Source organism: Cavia porcellus, unplaced genomic scaffold (genome assembly GCF_034190915.1).
Source record: "Cavia porcellus strain 051 isolate PalLab524CR breed Dunkin Hartley unplaced genomic scaffold, mCavPor4.1 scaffold_17, whole genome shotgun sequence".
Classification (NCBI taxonomy): Eukaryota; Metazoa; Chordata; class Mammalia; order Rodentia; family Caviidae; genus Cavia; species Cavia porcellus.
The window spans coordinates 30,055,160-30,081,448 of record NW_026947500.1 but is presented as its reverse complement, the minus strand read 5'-3'; the positions used below and the strand labels follow the sequence as shown (position 1 = coordinate 30,081,448).

General features: G+C 48.9%; 1 protein-coding gene and 1 long non-coding RNA gene across 13 annotated transcripts in view; one reads left to right on the top strand and one right to left on the bottom strand.

The window, feature by feature from the left end:
• Kcnq1 (potassium voltage-gated channel subfamily Q member 1) overlaps positions 1-26,289 on the top strand; it is a 314,775-nt gene that overhangs the window by 147,770 nt on the left and 140,716 nt on the right. For 8 of the 12 annotated variants that reach the window (XM_063227107.1, XM_013150646.2, XM_013150648.3 and 5 more), the window contains 1 exon segment: positions 302-422. The exons of the other annotated variants lie outside the window; for them this stretch is intronic. In XM_063227107.1, the coding sequence (XP_063083177.1) occupies positions 302-422 (121 nt within the window). 12 annotated transcript variants of the gene reach the window in all.
• Positions 1-26,289, bottom strand: part of LOC134470922 (uncharacterized) — a 69,030-nt gene that overhangs the window by 36,719 nt on the left and 6,022 nt on the right. Inside the window, exon 2 of the long non-coding RNA XR_010040183.1 lies at positions 1-26,289. This exon is cut by the window's left edge and continues 36,719 nt beyond it. This is a non-coding gene — a long non-coding RNA (uncharacterized LOC134470922).

Here is a 26,289-nt window from a genome sequence, read left to right as displayed (position 1 = left end):
AACTCCTGTGCTCAGCCCCAGGTAGTTGCCACACTGAGGAAGATTCTCTGGCCCTTACCTTACCATTCTTACCACTATGAGGTCTCAGGCACTGGGGGCCACCTTAAACACTCCTCTACCGCACCTCACACCGCTGAGGCATCTGGGTACCATTTCTACTTCTCACCCGAACCTGAGAGTTCACAGGTCTCTCCCACAGTGGTGAGAGATGTGGAGGGTGGGCATCTAAGCCCAGTTCTGGGGCTCCTTCGTCAAGCCCCAAGTTGGAGGCCTAATGTGCTGTCGCCCACCCTTTCTACAGTGAGGAAGAGCCCCACACTGCTGGAAGTAAGCCCAACCCACTTCATGAGAACCAACAGCTTTGCCGAGGATCTGGACTTGGAAGGGGAGACACTGTTGACCCCCATCACCCACGTGTCACAGTGAGTCCCCAGTCACCCACAGAGGCTGGGCTAAAGGGGAATGGGGCTCAGAGGGGATGATTTGGCACAGGGGCAAGGTTTGTTCATGTGTCAGGGTGCTGTCTATTCACCCAGCACCCAGCACCCCACTGCCTGTCTTTAGCAACCTAGAGCTACCAGCTGCCAGGCATGGCCCCAATGCCAGGCACTAGGCAGAACAGGAAAGGACAAGGGCATTTCCTGAGGAGTCTGGGAACCCGATCCTCCTGTTTTGACTTATGGAAAACCAGACTGATCATTTTCTACTTGTTTTCATGCTTCGAGTGTCTGAGAAGATTGTTTTTCTCTCCCCTTGCCCCCTCCTCCTCCAACCCCAGAAAGAGTCAACTTTGTTTTTTAGCATTTCCCCATGGAACCCTGGCCAAAGCTCTGGGGCAGATGCCGGGTGCTGTCTGCCAGTTGCCGCTGCTGTCCTCAGGGGCTCCTTCAGGTGGAGGAAATGGCTGATTCTCCACGCCTTCCAGTTGGCCTCCCCTGAGGCACAGCTGGCCTGGGATACATGCCATCCTCCCCCGCCGTCATGGCATCACCAGGCCAATCCCTGGTGCCCGGCCATGGTGTGATTCCCCTGTGATGTGTGACTCAGTGCTCCAAACCAAGCGCCCAGTGGTGACAGCCATGCAGTGGGGTCAGTGGGGCACTGGGCCCATGCTGGCCACACCTCCATGGGGAGTTTCCTTGTGAAGTCTTTGTGTCAGGATGTGACAGCCACACTCTCAGCCCTTCTGAGGGCCACTTACTAGGACCCTTCCCATCTCTTGTGTTTCTCTAGCATCTTCTGTTCTTCTGACTCGTGGGGGGGGGGGGTGTTGGGGTCAGGAGATTGTCCTGAATGAACTGTGTGCCTCTTTGTCATAGTGAGGCCCTGGACCTCCTGCTTTTGCTACTAGCCAGGTGTGGATTTGGTCTTACAGCTGACTAAGGAAGTTGGAACTCCTAGTGCTGAAACTGGCAGAGCGGAGAGCCTAAAGGAGGCCACTCTATGGGAAAGGACTGGTTGTCCTAAGGTATGATTATGACCAAACAAGACCATCCAGGCTCACAGGATGGTTGACTATTGTTGGGAGTCCCAATCAAGTCCAGACCCCCACTGCCTGTCTTTAGCAACCTAGAGCTACCAGCTGCCAGGGAGACCCCAAAGTGGTGAAGACTGGAGTTCTGTAGCTGGCGGTATGTGCAGGATAGATGGAGTACCTACTCTGGAGCAGCATTGTTCAAGAGTACACTGGGAACCCCATGAGGGGCCAGGATGCCACATAGATCTCACAGGGCTACTCAACCTGTCCTTTCTTGTCCTCTGGCCACTTACCCCCTATTGGAGAACATTGTCCTTTATTCTCATGGCCAGTACAGGGAAGCCTTGCCAGCTCTTGGACTGTGTGCAAACCATGCAGGAAGGTCTAGGGGACAGTGGTGGATGACGAGGGACCCATGTAGCCCAAGGCCACTTACCCCCTATTGGAGAACATTGTCCTTTATTCTCATGGCCAGGACATGGAAGCCTTGCCAGCTCTTGGACTGTGTGCCAACCATGCAGGAAGGTCTAGGGGACACTGGTGGATGACAAGGGACCCATGTAGCCCATAACAAAGCCTACAGCAGCCCTATAATTGCTCCCTTTGGAAAGACTACTCATGTTGCCACTAGTACATTCAGAGCTCTCTAGAGCCAGAGGCTGCCCAGCCAATCTAGAGGCAACTCCAAGCAAGTGTGGCCTCATGGCACAGGTGACCAGGTAGTCTCTCATGTCCCTTTTAAAATAGCAGAACCCAAGCCCTCTGCCTTTTGTGGTCCTGGCACATCATAAGCCCGTCTCTAGCTATACTGGGGCCTCTTGCACTTCTACTGTTAGCTGGGCTCTAGCATAGCCACGATCTCCTCTGCAAGAAAGAGAAGGCTGGGTGGAGGCTGGGAGAGGAAAGAACAAAGTTTTACAAAAAGTTGTGATCTGATCAGAGTCAGGATTGAGGCATCAAGCAATCTGGCCACCTGAATCCTCAGGAGTTGGGTGCCATCCCTTCAAGAAATCCTGGTAGGGAGCAACAGAGGTACAGTACTGCGTTAGTACTGAGTATTTGGAGCTCAAGTGACCCCAGAGCCAAGCCTTCACCCCAACCTAGGGGAGCAGGCGAGCCACAGTGGACACTGTATGTATTTACCCAGAGCCTAACTGCCTGTAGGACAGGGGTAGCCAGGCCTTTGTGCCCCACTGGGGCTACATTCCACCACCTCCTGCCCAGTGTGCTTGGTGATGGATGCCTGTAATTAAACTAGGCTCCAGCTGTGCAGGGATGCAACACAGCTCTTGGGGGCAGCTGGCCCCATGGACCTGCACTAGGAAGAGAGGAACGTGCCCTGATGTGTGTACAAAGGACAGGGATGAGTACAGGGGTCTCACAGGGGGCAAAGTGGGTGGGAGGTGGTTGTCAAAAGCCAAATCTATTTTTCTTCAGTATTTTACTGATGTTAAATGTATTACCATGCTGGGCCAGTTCCAGAATTCAAATTAAAAGCATAAATAAAGACACATTTTGTTTCCATCTCAAGCTCTCCCCGCCTGCAGGGCCCCAGGGAGGTGAGGTCACCACAGCCTTGATTACGGGAAGGTCCCAGGGTCTGGGCGAAGCTCCTCTTTCCGGGGCCTGTTGGCCAGTAGTGCTTTGAGGGGCAAGAAGCCAGCAAATAGGCCTGGTGAAAACTAGAGGATCACTGACAAGTAGGGACTGCAGCACGGGATGCAGGGGGGACTTCGGCTTTGTCAGCCCCAGCCCAGTAGGCAAGCACCCACAGCTTACATGTAGCCTCCAGGGCCAGCTGGCTTGAGTGCCCCCAACCTCACACATACCTCTCTACCAGATGCTGACTTCCGGGGTCTGACAAGTCTGAGGGAGCCTTTAGATCCCAAGCACTGAACCTGAGTCCTCCACTGAAATTCAGGCTGAGAATGAACAGAGATGGAAGCCATTGTGAGCAGCATGTGGGGGGCCTTCCATGAGAGAAGGGGAACCCTATATCCCAACAAAAAGAGTTCCTATGATCCTGCTCTACCTACTACTGTCTGTGTCCATCAAGGGTCACTGGTAGGACAGGAGAGGAACATGGACACTCCTGTGTGTGTGTTCCTGTGCTTTATATACAGTATCCTATCATCTGGAACATTCTTGTTACTCATCTGGCCATCTGAATCCTATCATTTTTCAGCATTTGCTCCTCATGGACCCCATTCCTAGGTGCTTGCAGGTTGGGCAGCTACCACCTTCTCGGGCTCTCAAGGTCCTAAGTACCACTAACCTGAGCACTTTGCTCAGGGCTAGGAGGAAGCGCAGGGCATTAACCCCAAAACTCAAGGCAGAAAGAAGTTCCAATACCCTGCACCCCATGCAAAGAGCACTTCCTCGGCCCTGCCTGAGAATATGCAGAAAGGGATGTGGGTACCTCCCATGCATTCTGCCACAAGGCTCCAGGCATAAAGCTCTGCACCTCTGAGCTCAAGGACTTGTGAGTGTGGCCTGGGTGTACTTCTCCCACAGCCACATTTGTGAAATCCTCCTTCACTCCCTCCCTGCAGCTGCTGAGCCAGCCGAACTGGCCTGGAAGCACACATCTGTCCCATTAGCTACATATGGATAACCAAAATGGCCGGGCCAAGAAGCCAAGACCACCATGTACCCAGCAGCCTGTGGCTCAGCCCTTCCCCATTGCATGGTTCCCCCGAAGGGCTCAGAGTTGTCCCTGGCCCTGCTGTGTTTTCTGTTATAGCACTTGGATGGCAGGCCTCCACTTATCATTACCAGCTCCCCTTCCCCATGACAGACATTCAGGAGGCACCCTGTCTACCGAGAGGGTGTGGCCAAGCACAGGGATGGAAAGAAGGCATAAGGAAAGTGAGCTTACAGACTAAGGCACTGCAGAGAACCCACCAGGTGACTGTCAGCACCTCCCTGGCGAGCATGTGCTTGCCCGGTCTCTTGCGACATGACAGCTTCGAAAATCCTTGAGCAAAACCAGCCCCCCATGCGTTAATTAGAATTTCCATGTCTTCAACTTTCTCCTGGACCCTGCAGAATCTCACGCCAAGACGTTCAAGTTTCTCTTTTCCAGTGAGGCCACTGTGGCCTGGCTTTCATCTACATCACTACTAATGTCTCTTGAATTCTGCATTTGTCAGTGAAGCCAGGGCTAGCCCATGCTTTCTGGAAATAGAGGCATAAGTCATAAGTCTAGCCCTGAACATAGCTCTTTAGACTCGGGGTTAGCTTTATGATGGGACCAGCTTTGCCCAGGACATTTTGGAGATCCCAGGGCCTGTCAAGGCACTGGGCAATGAACCTCAGTAACCATCCACATCCCTCACTTGGGTGCTCAGCCTGCAGACATTGGTAGGAGAGGACTGAAAAGTTCTCTCGGGTCCAGTGGCCAGGGAAACAGAGAGGAGTGTGCCAAGAATACAAGACACCAGTTTACCTTCCCTGATCAGTGTCCAGTCTCCTCTGAGGCTCCAGACCACCTCTGTCTGCACAAGGTGCCAAGGAAGCCCCTTGGGAGACTGGCTGGGAGGGCTGCATAGGGCTGTGTGAGTCACAGGATCCCCGGCAGAGCCCCACATAGCTCAGGCCAGGCTCAAACCCGTCTCTAAAATGCACAAGCGGATTAAATGTTCTCCTAATTAAATTAAAAGTGAGGCAGAGTGGCTCAGTGGGAATGAGACAGGACTGGGAACTGGATGCCCTCAATCTGGCTCCCAGCCTGCAAAGGCCCAGCTGCAGGAAGCCTGCCTTGGCCCCTAAACTTTCCAAGCTTCGCTGTCTCCATCTGAACACATGAGAAGGATGCGGTGGCCTCATGGGGATTATTGCTCTGTGGAGGGAACTACAGTCTGGAAGGAAAGAAGCAAGAATTCTCACTTCCTTGGTCAGGCTCAATCCTTACCATTTGTGACCTCCAAGCCATGATGGTATTCGGTCAGACAGGCAGTGCAGAGGAGAATGTCCACACCATAGAGGTGGCAGGAGAACAAAATGGCTTCACATAATTCACTAATGGTGTCATAAGAGATATTCCTTGTGTTTGTTGGGAAGGATGTCCCAAACATCTCCCCTGTATGCCTTGCCTAGAGCTGGAAGGGGAGTCACAGAGTAAGCCAAAGTTAGTTGAGGTCCAAAGTGACCTCATTTGGGGGCTTGAAGGATGCATCCTCTTGATGAGGTCAAGAGGCAAAGCCCAGCACTAGCCTATGCATCTGTCTAGTTGGGCTCAAGGAATGCTGTCCTTGTATAAGGTATTGGTTTATTAACATGTAATTTTAAAGTACAGCACACAGAAGAGGGTAAAGTACACAGATCTTCAGTGCAAGCTTGATGCATTTCTCCCACCTGAGACCCCTATAAATAGCCCCCAGAAAAAGCAACAGAACTCCGAGGATGCCCTTAAGGCTCTCACTTTCTGTCACTGGAACCCCAAGAGTAGCCCACAAGCCTGGCTTCCAGCAACTACAGCGAGGCTTATCTGCCTCTGAGTTTTACATAGAAAGAATCACAATGTGTGCTCTCTGTGTCTGACTCATGGGGCTGAAGAGAGCAGTGGCCCCACCAGGCTCTTTGCTATCTGGCATTCCACTGTGCCTGGTCTGGCTGCTTTGTTTATTCATTCTGCTACCTTATAGCCACTGGACAGTTTCTGGTATGGGACTGCTAAGAGTATTGTGTATGTAAATATATGGCTTTGTTTTTGCTGAATAAATGCCTAGAGGTAGAACTGATGAATCGCTGGATGGCCAGATATTTACTTTCTGCAAATACTGCCAGTTTCTTGACGCTGTCATCCCAATTTTCACTCCCCTGGCAATGTGTCATTGGAGCATTCAGGGTCCTCCATAAAATACTGGGTATTTTTCATTGTTTCCTTCTTAGCCACACTGGTGGATGTCTACCGGCACCAAATGATCATCTTAATTTGTAGTAATTTGTAGTAATGGGTAATAAAGTTGAGCCCGTTTCCATGTCCTTAGTCCATCACCTGCATCATCTTTTGTAAAATGCCCACATCTTCTGCTTATTTTATGTGGCACATGTCTTTTTTTTTTTTTTTTAACAAAGCTGTAGTTCTTGGTATCTTTACATACCTTGGATATCCTGGATAAGAGTCATTTGTCATACGTGTGTGTGTATTTTTCAAATCTGGCTCCCCCTCTGCATGTTGCCTTTCTTCCCCTCTTGATAGTGTCTGAAGAACAGAAGGTCTTAATTTTAATGTGGTCCAGTTAATCAAACATTTCCTCTCTGGATAGTGCTGTTTATGTCCTACTTAAGAAACTTTGACTACTCCAAGGTCATAAAGATACTCTGGTTTGTTCCGAAGCTTTATTAGCTCACCTTTCACATGTAGATCTGCAGTCCATCTGGAATAGATTTTTGTGTCCAATGTGAGAGTGAGGTCAAAGTATGCTTTTCCTGCACTTGGCTATCCAGTTAGCCTCAGTAGCCTTTATTAAAGAGACCATCCTGGCCCCATCACTCTGTAGTATCGGCATCATTGTAAATCAGCTCACTATCGACATGGATTTCTGCTTCTGGACCCTACTCAGTTCCACTGGTCAGATCTGAGTTGTTCTTTTTGGCCAATGCCATACTTGGTTATCACTGCAGTTTGCTAACAGGTCTTGACAGCTGGGCATGCAGGTTCTGGCTGGTCTTCCTCATGACTGGCTGAGTTTTATAAGGCCTGTGTGTTACCATATACCTGCCAGCTTCCATGGAAAATGTCCCCTAGAGTTGCATTGGCCCTCTAGATGGGCACAGGAGAGCAGATCTCTGTATTGCATTAGGGCTCTTGAACAATGGCCTGGTGTGTTCCTTGTTTAGTTAGGTCATCTTTTATTTTTCTTGTTGTATCCTGTAGTTTTCAAGTATATGGGTAGAGATCAGTTTGTCAGACTTATTTTTTCATTAGCTAACAGTTTGGCTCGATATATGCTAACCAGGATGAGGAAAAGTGTCCCCAGGAAACCCTGGCCAACTTGGGTCATTCACCCTACTCACACAACCCTAGGCTTCTTGCCTAACCTCTGTAAGCTGTAACTTCCTTTTGTATACACTGGGACTGTATTATCAACATGTTGAGTGTGAAGACTCAAGGAGATGGGGTCAGGTATCCAGTCATATTGCCTGACATGGGAAAGGCCTGATAAATGCAAGCCATTTTAATGGCATGCTGTACTGGCAGATCCTGTGGGGACAGCCCTTATTTGCATGAGCTTTACAACTGCCAGATCCTGCCAGGTGTGATGGCACACACCTGTTATCTAAGCACTTGGCAGGCTGAGTCAAGAGACTGTCACAAGTTTGAGCCCAACCTGAGCTACGTAAGCAGTTCAAGGCCAGCCTGAACTACAGTGTGCCTATTCAAAAAATCCAAAACAAGCCGGCCAGAGGAGCATGCCTATAATCCCAGCAATCCGGCTGAGGCAGAAGAATCACCATGAGTTGGAGGCCAACCTGGGCTACAGCATGAGTTTCAGGCCAAATGGACCTAGGTAGCCAGATCCTATCTCAAAAAAAATTTTTTTTAATTAACTAATTAAAACTGCCAGTTTGGGTGAGTTTCCATGGGATACAAATACGGCTGGGCTATCGAGCACTGTCCTTAACAAGATGTACCTAGAGGCGTGGGACTCAAGTCTCAGAGTGATCTGAGTCAGGTGGTGGCAGGGGAAGTCGGCAGAAGAACCACACAGTGAGGAAGAAATGAGGAGAAGCCTGTGCAGTCACAGAGGCCCATGGTGCATGTCATTTGTTCTCATCAATTGGGCCTACCGGCCAATACTGGCACCCACCTTTAGCAGAGTAAGTAGCAGGATGATTTGTGTGTCCTGCCTCCCCTTAACCCCGCATGTGACCGAGGATCAATGTGGCTTGCCTCGTCTGAGAAACCCACAAGCAAGCGATGAAAAGATAACCCCAAATGGGGCAGCAGTACAGTATTACAGACTCAGAGGCTACAGACCATCTAAGAGGTCAGTCACCTCAGATTGTAGACAAGGAAATTGAAGCCTCACAAGCGAAAAGACTACTATCACCCAGGAGATGATAGCAGAAGCAGGGCTCATTCCCAGACATAGTCTCACTTAAAGGAGCCTGAGTCTCTGGCAGAAGACAGGCTGGAGTCGTGAGGGTTGGGAGGTCAGCAATGAGGCTGCATGGAAACAAAGGGCTTCTATGATCCTTGGCACAGGAGGCCGCTGTGCAGAATGGGATGGCCTGGATACTGATCATGTGGGTTTTATAGCTACTTTCCGCAAGGGGAATTCTGTGAGGGTAGCCTCTATAGATACCACATAAGACTACCAGGAAGGAAGCCAAGGGCCGTGGGCAAGGCTCACCTGTCCTCCCATGATGCAGAGTAGCCCAGCCTTGTGGCTTCTCATGGTGGTTACTAAGCTTTCTAGGAACAGACCTTTTAGGGATAAGGTAAGTACAACGTCCTACGCAGAGGCCACAGCTGGACTGTCCTTGGCAGCTCTGGAGGTGACTGACTAGCTAGAAGAGGAGGTCTGACTGTAAGTTTGTCAGATCTGATTAGCTCCATGGAAAACCTGGGGTGCCATCTTGAAAGCAGCGAGAAAAGGAAGAGAAATAAAAAGAGACAGAGATAGATGGGAATCCAGGATCAGCCTCAAAGCCAGACAGACAGCTCTGCCTTCTCAGCTCTGGCCCCTCATCTGCTTTGATCTTCTCTTTAAGTTATCTCTCCACACATGTGGCTACAGCCCCCAAGGCTCCCTCTGGGATGGCAGGAGGTGCAAGGACATTTAGCAGGCCTCTCCCAGGGACCCAGGACATCCACAGCCCCTCTCTCCTACTTCACTAGGCATGAGAAACAAGAAAAAAAAAGCTGTGGGAAAAGGATTATTTTGGGTTCAACTCAAGGGGTTTTCGAAGATCACTGTTACTCTACCTGCTTTTTTTTAAAGACCTTGGCACACAGCCCTCACATTAAATCAGACTGCACTGCACCCATCACATTAAATCAGACTGCACTGCACCCAAAGTGTAACTTTACTGTAACAGTGGCCTTGCTGGAGAAACTGAGGCAGAGCAAAGTGTGGGTTTTCAAGTTGGTAGAGAGTACTTGGGCAGTGGTGGTGTAGACAGGGCTGTGCAAGAGAATGGAATGACCCACATGTTCACACTCCGTCAAGGTTCCTCCCTAGATGGAGACACATACCCTTGCCATGGTTGTGGGCCTATGCTGCTACTCTCAGGGAGCCAGCAGGGGGTGGAGAGTGGGGGTGAGTAGTGTCAGGAGGCTGGGCTCTGTGCCCCACTACCATTCTTCTGGCATTTGGTCTTTCCCTCTGGGGTAGAAAGAATGGGGCCCAAGGTCAAATCAGAACTTCTCACCTAAGCCCGCCTAGGGTGCATTCTAGGCTTATCCCCTGGCTCTCACCTGCATTCAGGCCCAGTGTCCTCCCCTGCTCCCCAATGTTCCAGACTGGGACAACCATCCTCTGCCCAGAGAGGATCTTTCTTCTACCTAATCCTTCCTCTTGGGCCTTTTGGAGGTGGGCTTATTTTTCACTGTTTTCTTTAGGTTCATGTCTGGATTTGTTAAGTTAAACTGAATCCCTTCCAGTCTGAAACACTTGAATGCTTTATCTTCCTGCTGTTCTTTTTGAACTGTCCCATAAACCCCGCCAACTGAGTGTGTGGACTAGCCATTAGCAGAAGCAGGGACTTTAGGGTGTAGCTGGCCTTCAGTGGAATAATGCTCGGTGAAAGGCTTGCTTGACTGAGCTCAGGCTGGGGTGTGCATAGGACCAGGAGTGGGACTGTCTACCTCAGAAACTCAGATGGATTTCACATGAGAAATTCTCCCCACATTTCATGGCAGTACCTAGGAGCTCTGTGCTGCCAGGCCCCTCCATCACCAGCTTGGATCTCACAATGAGAAGTGATTCCATCAGACTCCATCAGACTGTACGACCTGGGTTTTGGTCAGGAAAACATTCCTTTTAGGCATCAAGAGATGGACCAACAGGAAACCAGAACCCAAAGACTAAGATAAGACAACCCTGACCAGAGGACAAGGCCAGCTAATGGAGGGTGAGAGGCCAGGACACCTGGTTCCTAGTCCCGTGCTCTTTTGCTGGCCTAGTGAGGCCTATCTCCTATACCTGGCTCTGCCAGTCCCCTTCACCAGGGCTGGCAAGTGGCCCCAGTTTAGCAGCTGATAGAGGACCTTCCCTGAGTACTACACCCTGGCCAACTGACTGCTGGATAAGCCATACTTGCCACTCAAGGCTTTGGGCCTGACCATGCAGGGTCTCCTAGGTAGTGAGAAATAGTGACTCCCAACCAAGTTCACTCCAGGCTCTGCCAGGAAGGAAAAGTTGGCAGAGTTGAACCATGACATAAATACTTAAAGATGAAGTCTAGGGCTAGCCAAAAGGGATAGTGAAGTTGGCTACTCAGGCCATAATAACACTTCATGGTACAGTCAGAAGACTCCAAAGAAAAATACTATTCCTGACTCAGACATGAGGATCAAAATAAGCCCCTGAGCCAAGGAAAGAAGCCCAACTGTGACATAACATGTATAGACTTTAAGAACAGGTAAAATGTCAAGATCCAGGCTGCCAACCTAGAGTCTTCTCCCCAGAGTCAATCTCAGGAGAAATCATCTTGGCTGCTCAGAGGCTACAGCATTTGAAAATAAGTCTTAGTAGCAAACCAAGGGAACAGTCGGAAAGGAGCTCGGGTTGGCCTTTGTTTACCAAATCCTCTGCCTGGGCACCAGGCCTTGTTGGTTCTAGCTTAGTGCCAGGCTTCATTGAACACTGAAGATAAACGTACCTGCTTATCACAACTACTTGTCCATTCTAACTACTGGCAGAATGGTCACTCTGCCTAACCTCTACCCATGCAAAGTCCAAGTACTTGGGCTAAAGAGAAGTATGAGTAACCTTGTCCACTTTGCCTCTGCTGATCACAACTTTTGACTCATTTACCTGGTTTTCCAATAAATGTTTTGACTCTCAAGGGTGCCAGGCCTCCTTGTTAGTATGTTGGGAACCTCTAGTAGAGAAAGGCTATGTAAGCCTTTAAGGTGGCCCTTCCTTCCCAGGTCCACCAGTGATGGTGGTCCCAGGTCCCAGGTCAGTCAAGTGATGACTGGATAAAAAGAAAGACTTACTGAAAACAGGCATGGGAAGGCCTGGAAGTTTAGTCTCAGGGACTGGTGGATAGGGAACAAGTGTGTCTTCTTCCATGGGGACTGCTTTGGAGGACTCTTCCACACTTTGTAGCTGCTGTGGGCCTGCAGTGTGAGCCTCTCACTTGTCTGGCTATCTCTTGGGGGCCTGGGCAGGTCCCCCTGTGGTGGGAAGGGAGGTGTGCAAGCTGCTTTGCGGGGCCACCCAGTGTGGGCTCAGGAAGAGAAGGAATGCGACTGAGGCTGGGTGTGGCTGGGGAGAGCACAGCCAGTTGTGGGTTTGTCTTGGGGCCTAGAGAGACGTGAACGGAGATGGAGGCCTCTCTCTCTCCCAGCCCCCAGCACACACACTAGGACCTTTCTTCCTCATACAGCCATGGAGCTGGAGGCCAAGGGCACCCTCTGGAAATCGGAATTCCATTCGCTCTTGGCAGAGAGCAGCTTCCTGCTTGGGGAAGGTGTGCATGTGAGCGTGCACACAGCCATGGAGATGGCAGAAGGCGAAGGCACGTGGGTGGAGGCTGTTTGACAAGATGAGATGACCCTACTGTTCCTAGGCGCCGGCTGGTACTTGCAAAGCCGTCCCTGGGAGTTAGACAAATACCTCTAGTGACTGTATCAGCAACATGCAGGTGGCACTGACTGTGAAATAGGCTCTGGTGGTTTGAAACAACCAGAGTGAAACATGCCCGGGAATTAGAAAGCCAGAACTTTTTGCGAAATAATTCGAAAAGTTTGTTGAACCTTAAACCTTTCCTGATGACTCCTTCCTTCTGAACTTCACTCATTAAAGTTGCTCCGATCCCAGCCCAGTGCCAGACCAGCTTCCTGGAAACTCTTGCCAACTGCTGGCCTTTGGAAAGGCTTGTCACCCTAATAGCTGTTTAAAAAAAATGCTCACTGGGCACCTTGGCTGCAGGGTCTGAAAAGTCCTTTGTGTTAGCTCCAGCTGCAGAGTTTTTCCAGGCCTCGCTTCTGGGGCTGCCTGGAGCTGTTTCTCTTCGTTTCCTCTTACAGTGGCGGGCACTCGGCTAGCTGCTTCCCGCCTAGCTTCTCTGCCAGAGTCCAGGTGGGGGACGGGGAAGCCAAGGGCAGAGAGACTGAGTGTCAGCATGTCCTGAATGGGTAGGCCTGGAGGGAAGCTCAGGCTCATGGACTCTTTTTCCCCTCCCCCCTGCTGGGGTTAGCATTGCAGTGGGGAGCGGTGAGGGCCCCTCTTAGATCAACTTTGTGTCATTTCCCTAGAAGAGCCAGCGCCAAGCCAGCTCCCAAGGGAGCTGTTTCAGTAGTGAAGATAACTCACCCCTCCCCAAAGCAGCATTTGGGCAATTTAAAACATGAATGTTGAGCAGAATCTAAGTTAAGTTACAAAAAAATAAGTTTGAGATGTGGCTAGGCATTAGAAAACATTTAAAGTAATAGACATGAGGCAAATCAATTAAAAAATACATTGTTTGTTGTCATTTCACATTAACCAAAATCCAAGATTACTGAAAACGGGAAAAAGTTACATAAAAACTTAAATATTTAGTGAGACACAGCAATCAGGACATGCTGTGCTCATTCCTTTCTTTCAAAACCACTCCCCTCAAAATCCTATAGCAAGGAGACCTAGTATTGGGGCTCATTTTGCCAGAGCCTCCCATTCTGTACAGATGAGGTAGGGGTGCCACCCCCCAGCACAGGGTGGCAGGGCTCTCCAGAACCCGCCCAGGGCCTGCCCTGAAGCTGGCTCTGCCTTTTCCCTTTCAAATACCTCTTTGTGCTGGAGCAGCTCCCGCTGCACCGAGTGACAGGAACCAGACTCAGTGCCGTGCATGGAGAGCGCTGCTCACAAGGCGTGCCATCCACGCTGTTCACAGGGCTGAGGGCTACCCACCATCCACCCAGAGCCTGGCAAACCCTGGCCACACTGGGGAGGAGCAAGCCATTCTTAGTGGACCAGTGCAGTGCTCAAAAATCATACTAAAATAAGCTTTACATGCCATAAGCACTGATAGCACAAATTGAGTACAAAAAAGAATACAGTGACAATTGAGACTGTCCTATCCGGATTCCCAAGTTTCCTTCCCTACAAGTTACCACTTTTGGCAGTTTCGTACTGGATTTTTCTAGAGGGATTTTATTTGAGCAAATGCATGTATATCTGCGTGTGCATACACTTATGTTTCTCTTCTTTTCATGCCAATAGTAACATGATCCATATATGTGTATTTCTTTGTATTTGCTTTGTGACTTCCCACATAGGTACACTGTACTTCTTTTTGAGCTGCCTACACAATAATGATTTCCTGTGGTGCAGGATAGCTGAGAAGCATTTTTCTTTCCAAATACTACCTGGGCACCTCTATACAGAAAGCCACTAATAAGGATAGGTGACAGCTCTGAACAGGGTGGATGAAGTACTGCGCTCCCATGGTTGGGCTTCCAGTGTGCTCTGTGAGGAACACGGCCTCTGATCTCTGCCAGATGTGTAGCCACAAGGCTGGACTCTTCCTAGACAGGACATGCTCACTGCTCAGGTTGTTACCTGTAGTCTTCCTGCTTCCTTCTAACCACCCCATTTCTAGCAAAAGTTGGGCCTCCACTGCATGGCCAAGACATGTAGGTGGTAGTGTGGAAGGGCTCTAAACAGGTTCAGGAATACAAGAGGCCTTTAGGAAACGGGTGGGACTCTTCAGAGTCAAAGGAGCAGTTCATTAAGGCCTTGGGCATTTCAAATAGCAGCACTGACACATTGCTTGGCAGGAGATGGCCAGTAGCTCTTCGCACAGGGACCAGGGGGCATGATGGTTTGTGGCATGAAGCATCCCCAGAATGCTTGAGAATTGAGTGACTGCCAGTGTGTTAGGCACAGAGGCCACACTGTAATGAAACCTTTCAGATTTGACTGGAGAGCCCTCCCGCATCTTGGTAAGCACTCAGCACCAGTGTGTGCTATTGGAAAGCAAAGATGCTAGTGTGTTCTGGAGAAGGATCTATATTAAGACATCTAGCAAATCTTTTCATTAACAGCTGCAGAGCTTTCTATTGTGCCATGATTTATGGAACAACTCCCCTATTGATGGATGTATAGGGCGGCTAAAAATAGCCATTAACCATTCAAATATATTCACTAATGAGCCGACCATTTATGAAATTAGTTCCCTTTGAAATTAGCTCTCCACGGAACACTGTTTCTCCCCAACCATCTTATCCCCACTTGCATCTCTGTTAACTAATCTTTTTCCAGGCTGTTTCTTGTCCAGTAAAGACAATAAAGTACACACAATGTGAACTACTTATAAAGAGGAATGGTAAACTTGCCGAAATTGGGGGTTTCATCAAGTTAAGGAACATAATATTTAAGAATTTCTCCAGTGGAGAGTGGACACAGACCAGTTATTGGGGAAAAAAAAAATTCAGGGCTAATGCCTGGATATGCATTTCAACAGAGAACACAAGAGATCATGAAAAATGCAGCATAGCCCCTTGGAGAAGCTAGGAAGTCCTGTAATATTCTCTAAGTGGTCCTCTGTGCAAGGGCTGCCAGAGTCACTTATCAAGTCAAAGAGGCCTGGAACATTACCATATTATGCTTTACAAAATAAACCAGCTCCTCTTATTTAGTTGCATTCCCAAAATGACTACATATTTGCAATTATGACAACCTCTACTGTATGTAAAGTAGTTTCATAAGTATTGCTTTTCATTATATGCTTATTGTAACATTTTGGTCCTCACTATAGTGGACTCATTGTAAGAGGTTCTCCCCCCATTTCTAGAGAGATTAGATTATTTGTACACATTTAGATGGGTATTGCCAAATACAGTAAAGGTTGTGCCCACTTGTACCATGATGAACATTATATAAACATACCTATTGCCTTCCACCCTCACCAACTAGTATACAATCATGACTTTTATCTGTAAGTTTGATAGGCGAAAAAATGGTACACTGAAGCTTTAATTTACTGGGAATGTTTTGTTCAAAGCGAAGTTCTCAGAAGATTAAAACTCGTGCATTTTCTTTTTTATGAGCCATCCCTTCATATCTCTTGGACTGTTTATTTCTTACTGATTCACAGGATATCTCTATGTCACATGTTTTCAAAATAGTTCATCCTACTTTTTTCTTTGGTCTGTTAGCTTTTTCTATATCTTTACTAGTGGAAATGTTTAAATTTCACATAGTCAGCTCCGTCAGTCTTTTATGATTAGGGATTATGGTCTGAAATTTTGAAATAGCTTCCTCATTCTGAGGTTGTTTTAATAACTTTTCCCACATTTTCTTCCATCATGTTTTTTATCTCATGCCTCACATTTAAATCATTGCTTTATCTGGATTTTGGTATAAAGAGTTACTAAATCCAATTTATTTTCCATATGTTTATGTACTTGTCCCAACACTATTTATTTGAGCACATCATCTTCTTTCCACTGATTTCAACTGCTACCTTTATCATATCTCAAACTCTCATTTAATTTGTGTCCATTTCTAAACTGCCCTGGCCTGGGAATAGGTCTGGGAACAAGCCAGAGACCAGCTATTTCATTAGGCAACTTTACAACATCCTTATCTGTGGCAGGATTTCTCTGGTCTGTTACTTAAGAGCCAGAGGGGAAGCAAATTTGGGTAAGTAGCATCGCTATCAGGAAAACAATATTGAAAATGCATCTTTCTAAGATATTCAGGATGGATGGATAATCTGAAATCTGCTCCCTTTCTCACCATGTTTGTCTGAAGCTGTGAACAATGAGGGGAAACAGCCCCAGCTATGAGATGAGGATTTTCAAACCAGACCAGGAAGGGTATGGGGCCGCGCTGTAACCGTTCTGGGCCTGTAATTGTTTCTGCATAAACTTCAGAATCACTGTGCCTAATTTTTTAAAAAAGTATGCATATCCATTCATATGTTGTTGTTATTTTCTACTGAATCTTTATTGAATTTTGATAAATTTAGAAGAATTACTTATTTAAAAATAGACGTTTTTCTAGCCACAAGTCTGAGGAATTAATCCATGTGGTCATATAAATTATAGTGTCCTTTCTTTTTTGTTGTTGTTGTTTAGATCTTCCTCTACTTTTTACATTTTAAAATTAATTTCAGGGTTCTTGAGATTTTTTTTTTATACTTGGGGATTATGATTTTTTTTTTAAAAACTCTTTCATTTTAGGTAGTTGCAGACTCAAATGAAGCTGTAAGAAATAACACAGGGCACTCTCTCAGTTTCCCTAGCAGCAGCATCTTGCAAAGCTATAGGACATATCATGACTAGGACACAGGCATTAAAGACCCTCCACACTGCCCTTTAGCAACACTCCCCATGATTTCCTATCCCAATCTGTCCTGCGCCCCTGACGATTACTAGTCTGTTCTTCATTTACATAATTGTTTCATGCCAAGAGTGTTATATAAATGGAATTATACAGCATGTCATCTTTTGGGACTGGCTGATTCACACTGCAATTCCCTGGAGGCTGTCCAGGTTGTTGTGTGGACCCCTGCACTCCTAGTATGACTTTATGTAGGGCAGAATTTTTAAAGGTTCTGGATTTAAAATTTTTTTGCTGTGGCTATCACAGGTGAATTGGGCATGTGTTCCATTATGCTAGCCTTATCAGATTAGGACACCAGGGGAACTGGAGCCCAAAAAGAGATTTCTGGGAGATTTCATTAATGACATGATCAGTTTAAAATAGCCAAAAAGAAAAGAAGAAAAAAATATCCTGTGGCCGGGCATGGTGGCGTATGCCTGTAATCCCAGCACTCAGGAGGCTGAGGCAGAAAGATTGTTGTGAGTTCAAGACCAACCTGGACTACAAATCGAGCTCTAGGCCAGCTTGAACTGCATAGTGAGACACTGTCTCAAAAAGACAAAAAAAAAAAAAAAAAGTCCTGTGACAAAATTCAATTCTATTTCAAGAATGTTAAGAAATTTAGAAAAAGTCATGAATGTGTTATTTATATTTTATGGGGACAGGCCAGTGACCTCAACATAGGACAGATGCAGAGATTCAAAAGTGACCTAAGGAAGAGCTTAAGAGTCATGGGGCCAGCCTTGGGCATTCATTCCTTTCCCAGAGGGGAGCTTGATTTTCTCACAGTCTCTCCAAATCAGGGCCTCTAGTCTCCTCTGTATGGCTGCCTGCTCACCCTGTGTAGAAAGAGGCTCTTGGAGTGGAGGTGACTGAAGACAAAGACTGGGAATCTGAGTGAGTGTTCTGGGAGAAAGTAAGACCCGGTGACCTTAATGGCCTCAGCCTCTCTAAATGGAAAGTGGGGCGTGGTAAAGCCAAACTAGTCCTCGCTGAGCTGGTCAACAGCCTGCAAGGAGCACACCCTTTACTAGGAAAACAACCTTTTCTGGAGGTTTTTAGCAGTGCTTCTCCTATATACCTGAGTGTGTGCAAACACACAGTGATCTCAGATCAATGAAGGGCAGCTCTGGTCTAAACTGTATGACACCCCCTCCTCGCCCCACCAGCTGATGCATGGTGGATCGAGGCCTTTGGTGCTTAATAAAACCAGAAAATTCAGTACAGTATCCTGAACACAGATACAGAGGCTGCTGCCTCACCCGTAAAGCCCAGGCATCTGCCAATGCTGCCCAACTATCTGTTCATTTGCTCAGTGTTATGACCAACTACTGTGCCAGGCTGGAACAGCCCCCAGGGGACAGAAGGAACAGGGTACATGCACTCCCTGCTTCCTTGAAAGTTAAGGTCCTTTCATCCGTGCTCCTTACATCTAGCTATTCCTAAGGAGACCCAGCTCTGTTGCTCAGGTGAAGAGAAAATACATAGGCCCTGAACATACTTTTAGTCTCAAGAATAATCCTGAGATAATACTACTTACATTCTGTTTGCCAGCCGTTGTGCTGAGTAGCTATAAACATCATTTTGCTAATCTTCACTGCAGCCTTTGACATCAGATATTATCATTTCAGTTTTAGAGATATCAGCCTGAGACTTAAGGGATTAAGTTTAGGGCCCAGAGTCACAAAGCCAGAGAGCAATAAAGCTGCTGAAGATGCCACAACTCCTGAATTGTCTCAGTATCATTTCTAAACATGTCAATCTCTTTCCTGACCCTCCCTCTCCTTCCCAGGTGGGGGCTGACTTATCCTGCCAGTCTTAGCTGAAAGGTCGCTTCCTTAGAGTAGCCAAATTCTAAGCTTCAGACGGGGCCATGAAGAATGCACACCTCCCTCCCATCCTTAATGTATAACTGCGTGTTTGCTTGTGGAGAAGGACTTACCATCTGTCTCTTTCAGTCACATTCAAAGTCCGCAAGGGCAGAGCCTGGCCATTTCTATTCAATGTTTTATCTTCGCTGCTTAATCCCTATGGAGCCCATCACAAGCCCTCAGTGAATGTTTGATGAAGAAACAGATGAACGAGTGAATAAGGATTTATGCTAGGGTCAGCAGAAGTCAGGCCCAGGCCCGGGTTCCATGAAGGCTTGCTGGTTCCAGACAGCCTGAGGCAGATCTGAAAGGTAGTAGTGTTTCAGAGCTCTGGCAAGGCCCCCCCGCCCCACTCTCATCCCAAAGTAGTGGATTTAAAGTCTATCAGCAGGTATCTGGTCACAAGTCTCACCCCCTTAAGCTTATTCTTTCTGTTGTCACTGTAGGGAAATCCAGGTAACCATAAAGTTTAGTGATTTGTATGATCTTTCTCAGACCTTCTTAGTTTTTTGTTTTTTTAAACCGGAAATAGAACTCACAGCCTCATGCTGGCCTTCTTAGTTTTTGTAGCTCAAAAAACGAAAGGGTTGGGACAGACATTCCCAGACAGAAAATGGTGGCACTTAAGGAGTTATTCACATGACTGTGTTTCAGTATGGCCAGGCGTCCTCCTGCCACAGGCTGCATGTTCAGACACCCTCCCTTACTGGCTAGTGCTGGTTCTGCCCTCTGGAGGGAGGCAGGCTTCTTCCACTGCTGAAGGACAAGGCTGTCATGAGCCACAGCCCAAGTTTTCTCATTCCTGGGACACATATCTCACAACTCAGGAGGTGGGGGGCCAGGCCAATGTTAGGAATGTGCCAGCACTTGATGAAAGTTCCCTAGTGAGGGCTTGTACACAGCAGGTGATAGGGCTGGAGGTGATGGTGGAACGAGGGTCCCCAGCCACCGGAACCTGTCAGTCTGAGTCTAGGCAATAGCATTTTAGTCTGCAAGACCAGACACACAGGGGCCTAGTTTTCCTTGCAAACATGAGGCCACTGTGCCTCCATTTTTGCCTGCAAATGTCAGCTCCTAGGACTCTGGCTGCTCACCTAGTTAAGCTTTCTTCAAGAAAGAGTAACTGAAAAAAAAAAAACAAATAGGAATTGCATGATTCCATCCGTGATGGTTTTCCTGTAAAACATGACTTGCTAAAGAGTAGGACTTAAATTCAGAATAAACATTTCAAACTGATGAGGAGAAGCAGAGAGATTTATGACAGACAATAAAGCAAAGTGGAGAAGCCCCTACCTCCTGGCCAGTGCACAAACACTGCCCTGAGATGCCCATTCATTTCAAACATAGATCCATCCAGCCCAGTCCTTCACTGTACAGAAACATTCCTTACTGTCCCACTCCTGCCAGACCCTAGACAATTCTGCATGCTTCCTGGCCAGTCCTAACCAGCTCCAGGTTGGGGGAAGAGTGCATTTGCTTGGATTTATTGGTAGAAACAGGATGTGACCAGAAGCCTTAGATACCTAAGGCTCATAGCCATAGGTGGAGAGCAGGCACCCTCCTGCCCATGCCCCCAAACAATAAAAGGTACTCAGAGTTGCCACATTTTCTGGACAGAAATTCTTGATGTGTGTCTGCCCAGTGAACAGCCTGGAGACAAAAGGCAGTCCAGTCCAGATCTATGAGGTCTCTCTGGCCCACAGTGCACTGTGTTATCTAGTGAACAAAAGCAAGGAGTAAAACATGCCCGGGGTGCTGAGGCAGAAGCAAGAGCTTAGAGCCAAAAGCTGGCAGGCACAAGGACACTAAGGAGTGACATTAGATTCCCCAAGTATAAGTACATCAAACAACCCTCAGCTTATGCACTGCATTTAGCGAGTTCTGAGCATCAGCTCGGATCATAAGGCACAAATGAAAGCCAAAAGCCTAAGTGGAAGCCTACCTCCCAGCCAGTACTGCCCTAAGATGCCCATTCATTTTCAAACACAGATCCATCCAGCCCACCATTTCTGGGCTTCATATTTCTCAGTTTTGAGAAATGCTGAATTCCCAGGCCTCATAGGGCTTTTGTTGAGGACTGTGAGCAGGGTCTGGGGTAGCTGGATAAGCCTGGGCTGCCTGTGTAGGTGTAGACTGTTTAGGAGCACTGTTCCAGACATGTGGGTTTTAGGACTGGTCCTCTCTGTGCAGTCCACTCCCCGAGGTACCCAACTCAGCCCCATGTGGTAACCCATTCAAAGATGTATAGTTGATGGAGAGGCAAGCATCCCTTCTCCATTCTTCTCAGGCTCCTGCAAAAACCATGACCTCCACTGGCCAGCAAGTTCTCAGGGAGCCCAGGTATACACTGTTCTGCTATGCATGGTCCTGGGATTTCAAGCCAGCAGTTCACAAGTCACCTGGGTGGACTCCTAAAGAGCCATGCTCCTTAGTCATCCTTTGCTGCATTTATGTGCTCTAGCCCCAACCCCGGTCCCCAAAGAGCCTCAAATGCCAGAGTCCTGGTGGGATGGAAAATCACCACAGCTAGGCAGGCTAGGCTGTGAGCTGTACTTCTCCCCCAAGTAGGGGTCAGCCTGAGGCTTTCCTTTGATGTTTTCTATGTGTGGGAGGAATCGGCACACTTTTGAGCTCAGGTGGTACTTGCTTGAGGAGTCCTAGCTTCTGAGACCTGAATGTGCTGGGGTCAGGCAGGGGATCCAGTGGAGAGCATGGAAGAAGGTCCACCAGAGCTCACTCACACAGGGCTATTTGATCTGGGAGGGAGGTGCCATGACAGGCCTCTGTTTAGACAAGGAAAATGAAAATCCAAGTATGTCAAATGTGCAGCCTCGGGGGGTGGGGTAGGGGGACTCTTCCTGCCATGTCTGGTGAACTTCCCCAACAACTGCCACCCTTTGCTAGCCCTCTGTGCAGGCACGGGACCCCGGCCTCCCCTTACTCACAGCAGAACCCTGGCCTTGGCTCCCTCTTGCTGCTCTGCACTGGCCAAGTGGGCCCAGTGTCACAGTTCTACACTACAGTGGCACTGTGGCCAGGCTTGCTGGCTACTGATAGGGCCAGGCACTCGCGTGAATGTGGAACCTCACCCTATGGGCCTGCCCTTGTTCATTTCAACACAACACACACCTAAATCAAGTTGGACCTGGAATCTGTATCAGGCAGCCTGGTTCAGAACTACTATTTGGTCTACTATACTGTTCCACCAGACCAATCTACATGTTCTCCACCTGCACATGATCAGCCAGGCCTACCAACAAACAAGCATTGGAGGAGAAGCTGGGCAGAAGGTCAGGCAACAAGGTAGGAAGCTGGGCTGCGGCTAGAGCTACCTTACAGGGCCCATCCCTACCACATCTTGGATTCTAAGCTCAGAACCCTGGGCGGTAGTGGTGACTTCCCATAGTGTTTTGAGAGTCTGTTACCTCTCTCCTCCAGTGGCTCCAGTGCCTGGCGGTAGGGTGGTGCCCTCCAGTCAAAAGCCAACCCAGGAAGGCCTTTGAGACCCTGAGCTCTCAGGTGGCTGGGAGGCAGGCTCTTCCCCTCCCCCACTTTTACAGGCAAATAGCTCAGCTGGCTGACTTTGAAGCTAAGATTCTGGTCCAGCAGCAGCTTTGAAGTCAGCCCTGGGGATGTTCCTATCAGCCTCTGCACAGATAATCTCCACCCTGACCCTGGGACTCAATGCCACCCTTAGGATGCTCTCCCCACCCCCCAAAGTTTAAGGCTTCTCAAGCAACCTTGGGAAAGAAGATGCCTGAGGATGGGAAGAAGCCCACCCTTGGGAAATACGGAGAACTGGAGAGGAGGGTGGCACTGTCTGCAGTGATGGCCTAGAGCCCCTGACTTGACCCTCCCTCTTTGCAACCTGTGGAGAGCCCCAGTGGGGCTCCTGCCTTACAGTCTTCCCAACCCCTTGTCCCAGCACAAGGCCAGCACAGGGAGGACAGAATGAAAAGTCAACGAAGCGGAAACCATTTAGCAGTGATCCAGACATTTTAGTGACAAAACAAGCTAGCAGAAGCTGAGGGGGTATGTGGCTTGCTGAGGAAGACAGGAGGGCGAGTGGCTGCTAGAAGCAGCTTGCCACTTGCCCTGGGTAAAGCAAGGTGCGAGGGACTCAGAACCATTGGTCTATAAGAGGCGCTAGGGATATTTCATGCCCAGGCAAAAAGGGGAGCATAGCTTTGGGAGGGTGACTTATGGTCCAAGTACCCAGCTGTGACATCTCTGAGCACCCAAACCCACATGACCAGGTTCCTCTAGATACTAAAAAGGCAGGTAAGCACTGAAAGGGCCCTGCCTCTCTTCCCTACCCACCCTGCTTCTGCTGGACACACACACACACACACACACACACACACACACACACACACGACAAAGACTCCCTCTGCCAGAGTCTGGAGGCAGAATACCCTTCCCCAGCCCTTTCCCAGACATGGAGGAGGAGGGCTGGGTTCTGTCATCTCAAGTGCCCAAGCCCCAGTGGCCTCAAGCATGTCATTCCTCCAGCTAAGCTGCTCTTAGCTACAATGCCTAGTATCTGCTTGGGGTGGGGGAGGGGGGACCCATTCACTAAACTTGAAGTCCACAATGCCCAGCAGCACTTAGGGGGAAAGCACTGCGAGTGCTGGACTCTACCACAGAACAAGCGCCTAAACAGGAGGGCTATCGTCCTCCCTGAGAAGAGCTGGGATCCCAAGGGACTGGACTGGAGTTAGGATGAGACCAGAGGCTAGATTCTGAGACATCAGGAAGAACCTTTAAGCCCAGTGAGATCTCGGGCATCCTGTGACTTATGCCTCAGAAGGTGCTGCTGGACTTTGAGGAAGACAAGAAGCAACGTGAAGATGAGACAAAACCTTGGCTCTGGCAGGCAGCAGGATGCATGCGTGGCGTGTGTCTGGTTGTGTGTGTTCCTGTCAGTGCACGTAGATGTAGGCCCTGTCTCTCAGAAGCTAGAGTGGCTGAGGGTGGGGGTTGAGCCCTGAGTTGGGTGTGGCCTGAAAAGAGGGTCCAAGGCAGAGCACTCTTCCCAGCTCTCTGGCTCCCTGATGGCCGCCCTCCCGCTGATGGAAGTTGATATATGTCTTTAGGGGCACAGGGGCCTGAGCCACGATTCTCATCCAGGTTCTGCTAGTTCCATTAAGCCAATCTCAAAGGTTCATTTGGGAGTCACGTTCGTCTGTTAACAAAGCCACTCAGCCCTGGATGGAGGACAGAAGCTCGGGGATGAAGTCTTGGCTCAGGCGTCTGAACATGTTGGGTGAGGGAGGGAATGGAGGTGCCCTTCTCCAAAAGCATTCACATTCCTGGCTGCACTGGGGGTGGAGGCTCACAGACTCAGTGCAGAGTCTCTGCCGGCCTCTGGCCTTTCTCAGCCTTCCAGGAGGGGCACTCAAAGCTCAGCTTGCATTTAAAAATTAGCAAGTGGAGGAGTTAGAGGATCTGCAGTTAACCCTTTTTGAGACTCTGGAAGCTCTTTGTACTGTTATTCAGGAGAGATGCCAAAAAAAAAAAAAAAAAAGCATCTCCCACCAGAAAGCACTGCTCCTTGTCTTGTACCCCCAATCTGCCCTCCTCTGCCTAGGTTCCGGGTTTGAGTGGTGAAACCCAGAACTACTACTCTCATGGATCCACCAAAGCTCCCTGCTCCCTCCCATCTCTAATGTTGATAGACTTTTGTTTTTTCATCTCTGCAAATTCAAGGCCATTTTTCAGCCTGCCTGGCTTTGTGTTAAAACTGGGGGGATTTTCCGTCCTTCCAAGATTATGAAATACTTCAGCGAGGCTGAGGCCTCCCCGAGGGAGCTGCCCTGGCTGCCTCCCTGCACTGGTGCACAAGGTCCTCTGTGCTACCTAGAGCACTGGGGGAAAGGGAAAGGGAAGGGAAGAGGGCGGGAGACTCACCTAGAGCAGGGCTTTTCCTGTGTGACCCGGGAAAGGCCGGGGCCCACAGCACATTCCAGCAGGCCCTTTTTAGGCCGGTGCTCAGGGAATCAGGAGCACCTGGGCCAGGCAGTTTTCCTTTGTGTCCTCAAACCTTCTTTTCTGCCCTTCCTGTTTCAGTCTCACCCCAACTGGTTCCCTGCACTGCTCCCCTCGGTACCAGAGACCCCCAAATAACTCTGCAGCCCAGATGAACCCAGGCCTACACCCGAGCACGCGCGTGCGCACACACACACACACACACACACACACACACGCTCGCTCCTCTCCACAGCTTCCATCATTTTACACTCCACCCTACTCAGCTTCTCTGCCAACAAAGGCCCCTAATGGTCACCCACTCCCCCAGCAGCTCTCTGAATCATTCCCAATCCCTCCCCCCTGGCTGCCCCTTCTAGTATGTCACCCAGCCAGGCTGACCTCACCCCTCAATACTTCCCTCCATGCTCGTGCTCTTTCTGTGCTGCAGTGGCCTCCTACCTGACAAATCCACATCGTTCTGCTCTCAACAGAAAAAAATCCTTTCAAAGTTTGGATCCCTGTCCAAGACCTTTGATGGCACTTAGAGGCCTCAGCCCAAGCCAAGGCGCCTGGCAGGAGCAGGGCCTAAGTACTCCCTCTCCAGGCTCAGAGGCCTGGTTTCTTTCTGCCTCCACAGCCTGTTGCCTGCAGCCCTTGTCCTGCCTCCTCGTTTTCTCTCAGAGAGCTCCTGGAACCCCCAACTCCTTTTTAGACAGGAGTCGATCTTTCTCCTGTTTCTCATCAACAAACCCCACCAGGGCAAGCAGGTCCTTGCTCCTTTTAAATTCCTCCAGCTTGAGCCAGGTTTTGATGATGAGGAGTTTTCAACAAATGTTTGTTAAATGACTTAACCTATAAGATGGGGGGATGATCCCTATCCTGCCTCCCAGACATAATCTACTGCTTGGGAAAGTACTGTGTAGTAGAGATGCAAGCGTGCTGGTTTGAAGTCCGCTGTGGCATGAACTGAGGAACTCAGCACGTGGCATGCCTTGTCAGGAACTTCCTGCTAGTCATCCATGGGAATGGCTCTTTATGAAAGTTACTTGGTTCAGATTATTACCTGTCTTTTCTTTTTTGTTGTTGTTTTTTGTTTGTTTGTTTGTTTTCTGATACCGGGGATCAAACTCATGACTTCGCATTTGCCAATCAGGCACTTAGGCCACTGAGCTAAACACACACATACACAGACCTGGTCTGATCCTGTGCTGCAGTCTGACCCGCTACCAGAAGGGTCACATGACAAAGCTCAGAGTTACCTGTGTCAGCATACATCTGCTATAAAGCATCCTTGGCGTATAACAGGGCTTGGCCCTCTCTGCTTCACTTGCGTCCATCTCTGAGGTCCATCCAGAGTCTGGTGAGGGCATGGGCAGCGTGGACAGCAGCCTGAGTAGCTGGGCCTGGGCCGAGCTCTGGGGACAGGCTTGTTTGCCAGGCACTGGCCCCCCAGTGAGTCCCCATTCTCTGATGCTAATTG